Below are 3,142 nucleotides of genomic sequence, written 5' to 3' on the forward strand. Positions count from 1 at the left end.
TGCACAGGAATTTCCATCCTTAATGTTCTAGAACAAGGTTAAGCTTTTGGTGTTCGCAAAACACCCTTGACCTTTTCAGGTGGATACCTTGGTTGTACTTACGTCTGGATGTAGCCTATAGGGAAGTGAGAAAAAGAATTTTCATTATTTGGGTAAGATTAGTTTGCCAGAATTTCAACAATATATTTTGTTTTACATTTCGCAATCCGAATATGCTCCAAGCTTACAGTACATATGAATGCACAGTTTAAGAAGTTTTTAGGAGAAACATTGCTTACAAAATGTTGGTTGTTGTTCTTAGCTGATTTTGGCTTTTTGATTGGTTTTATTGAGTATAATATGTAAAATTCAAATATTTAATTAAAAGTGTTGTAAATTTGAGTATATACTATGGAAAAATGCACTAGCATGCTGTTTTTTTGTCCTTTAATATGAGAAGGTCATTGTGCTCAGATCAATTCGAGGTTCCAATTGTGTAGAGATTCTATAGTAGCCAAGGGGTGAGGAATTGTGTCATTGTTCCAAATCAATATCGACTCCATATAACACAAAGAAACTAAGGTCTACAAGGGTGATATAGTTGATTGGATGTATCCCGAAGCTTTGTACAAGTTGGTTTCCCTTCAATCAATAGAAGCCTGCAATTACAATGACACCAATCTTATAGGTACATTGTGCAACAAATTTTATAACAAATCAATTAGACATACTATTTTCCCTCTAACGTGTTGATTCTTAAAATATATATTGTAGATATTTTGGGGATTGTTGTACATGTAGGTAAGGCTTTTGTTTGTAACGATGACGCAACCCGTATGCAAGAGGTTGTTGTTCTAGATAGAAGGTGTTCACACTTATATTTATTACTCTTTTTTATTAGTTTTATATTGAGTCCTGATTATCGATATATTCAAATTTATTATTTTTAATACTATAGGTATTCATTTTCAACTTGAAATAATGTATTTTTCCATCTTCCAATGTTGATGCAGTTGCGTTGCTGTTAGATTGATCCTTATGAACCAATTTGTTAGTGAATATGAAAACGAGGTTCAACAAAGTGTTGGGCAGTATAACACACTATTGGCTTGTGGGGTGTATGTTAGGAAAATGAATGGTGCGATTTGTACGCAAATTAAAACAATTTTCTTAAAAGTGATAATAATGGTTTTCTTAAAAGTAATAATATTAATTATGTTTTGTAATATTTATAGATGAGGTTTTAATTTAAATTTTCTGTTCAATTTCAGCTTATTTTCTATTCACAGGAAGATACACAAGGTAATTTATCAATCCAAATAATGTAGACGCATCAACTCTATTGGATTGGTAATGATGAAACGTATATATATACATATATATATATATATATATATACATATATATATATATATACATATATATATATATATATACATATATATATATATATATATGTGTGTGTGTGTGTGTGTGTGTGTGTATTTATAATCATTGCCCTGGTTAATAATCAGGTTTGCCTGTGATAATTTTGCCAAGAGGAAGATGAAGTGGTTTAATAATTGTGGACTATCAATAAATCGGGCATTGTCGACTTCAAATGCAATCCGGACAACTATAGCGAGCTACAAACGAAAAAGAAAAGTATGTGATACACAATTATTTACGTCGAAATTATTTTCTAGGAAAATTTTACTTTCTCTATCCAAACTATTACTATTTTGATTAACGCGCAGGGAAAGCACTACAGAATGGTTGGGAGATTAATTGATATCGATGTTGATAGTTTTACATGGTATGATGCTTGCACATTTTGTGGACTTGATATACAACATGGTAGTGAGCATATGATTTGTAGTAATTGTAACAAAGAAAAGCCTCCAACAACTATTAGGTACTCTTTTTTTTATACTATTTGGATATAAATTTTATAAATGTGTTAGAGTTATAATTACTTTTTATCAACCTGTTTACTAACTTTATATATTTGTTTTTTATATTTCCACAATAAAAAAAGTGTTTCTGGATATATGAGTATATTCGACTCTACCGGTACAATGTGTGTCAAGCTCTTTACAAAACAGATTGAGTTTATACTCCATTCAACTAAAGCAAAATTGAAGCACATGTTTGATGCGGTACTATATAATTTTATGAACTTTACTCTTATTGATAACATGACTAAATTGAAATATAATGTACGTTGTAATTTTCAGATTAATTATGTTATTTTGATTTATTTATTGCAGGTGCATGATAGAGTTTTGCTACGATCCGAACTTCTTACACGTGTGCGCAATGCATATATTTTTGTATTTCATCCTCTTCATCTATCGGCTTATATAGTAGACTATGTAACTTATGTCGACTGGGCAGAAGAATGTGCATATTTATTTAAGTAATTACTATTTCATCTTTCATTAGATTTTCTATGTTGATGGCCATATTAATAAAATTTTAATTTTTTGTCTTCTCTTTTTGTAGAATGAGGAGTACATTGAAGGTCCGGCAGCAATAAAACATAATGAATCACATCACTTTTTTAAAATATTAGAATAAAAGACTCCGACGTTTTGTATTGTTTGTCAATCTCTTTAGTTTATAAACCACCATGAAACTCTTACATTAGTACTATATTGTGCTTGGAATCCCTTTTTAAATGCATAATTTGTTGTTGGAAACTTTTTTTTTAATGACCAATAATACAAGATATTACATTTAAATAATAAGAAGGAAATAACACGATTTTCATAAACAATAAACACCAGAATTAAACCATACAAAAATGTTAACAATGATCCCGGGGCATAGCCCAGGACACACACTAGTTAGTCCTTAAATAATGGTAAGACTAAAGGAGATTAATAACAAGAATAATGGTGGAATTAAACTATACTAATCAATATATAAATAGAAGACTCTACAGTTAAGTATCCCCACTAGCACGAAATAATACAAAATAATTTCTACCCCAAACTAATCAATTAAATGTTCACAAGGAAAAGTACACCCTATAAAGTACCATAAACCTCTCCCGAGAATCTATGGGTTCTCTAATATGCACTCAAGCCTACTCCCGTGGAATCATGCAAATTAAAGACATTAAACACGGCACTTTAACTTCCTAACAATCCATTCTACCTACTCCCGTGGAGAACGTCAT

The 3,142-nt window shown here is 30.6% G+C and overlaps 1 protein-coding gene and 1 long non-coding RNA gene across 2 annotated transcripts; both read left to right on the plus strand.

The window, feature by feature from the left end:
- Window positions 1-224: 224 nt before the first annotated feature.
- LOC125497290 (uncharacterized) lies at window positions 225-1,232 on the plus strand. The gene is made up of 2 exons (XR_008969262.1): window positions 225-844; window positions 993-1,232. It is a non-coding gene; the product is annotated as an uncharacterized LOC125497290 (long non-coding RNA).
- A 242-nt stretch (window positions 1,233-1,474) lies between these two features.
- LOC125497289 (uncharacterized) lies at window positions 1,475-2,402 on the plus strand. Its single transcript, XM_057394836.1, has 4 exons — window positions 1,475-1,623; window positions 1,716-1,873; window positions 1,997-2,117; window positions 2,229-2,402. The coding sequence occupies exons 1-4, from the start codon at window positions 1,525-1,527 to the stop codon at window positions 2,379-2,381; spliced, it is 531 nt and encodes a 176-aa protein (XP_057250819.1). The 5' UTR covers window positions 1,475-1,524; the 3' UTR covers window positions 2,382-2,402.
- The last annotated feature ends 740 nt before the right edge of the window (window positions 2,403-3,142 follow it).

This window comes from Beta vulgaris, chromosome 5, assembly GCF_026745355.1.
Source record: "Beta vulgaris subsp. vulgaris cultivar EL10 chromosome 5, EL10.2, whole genome shotgun sequence".
In the NCBI taxonomy this organism is placed as follows: domain Eukaryota; kingdom Viridiplantae; phylum Streptophyta; class Magnoliopsida; order Caryophyllales; family Amaranthaceae; genus Beta; species Beta vulgaris.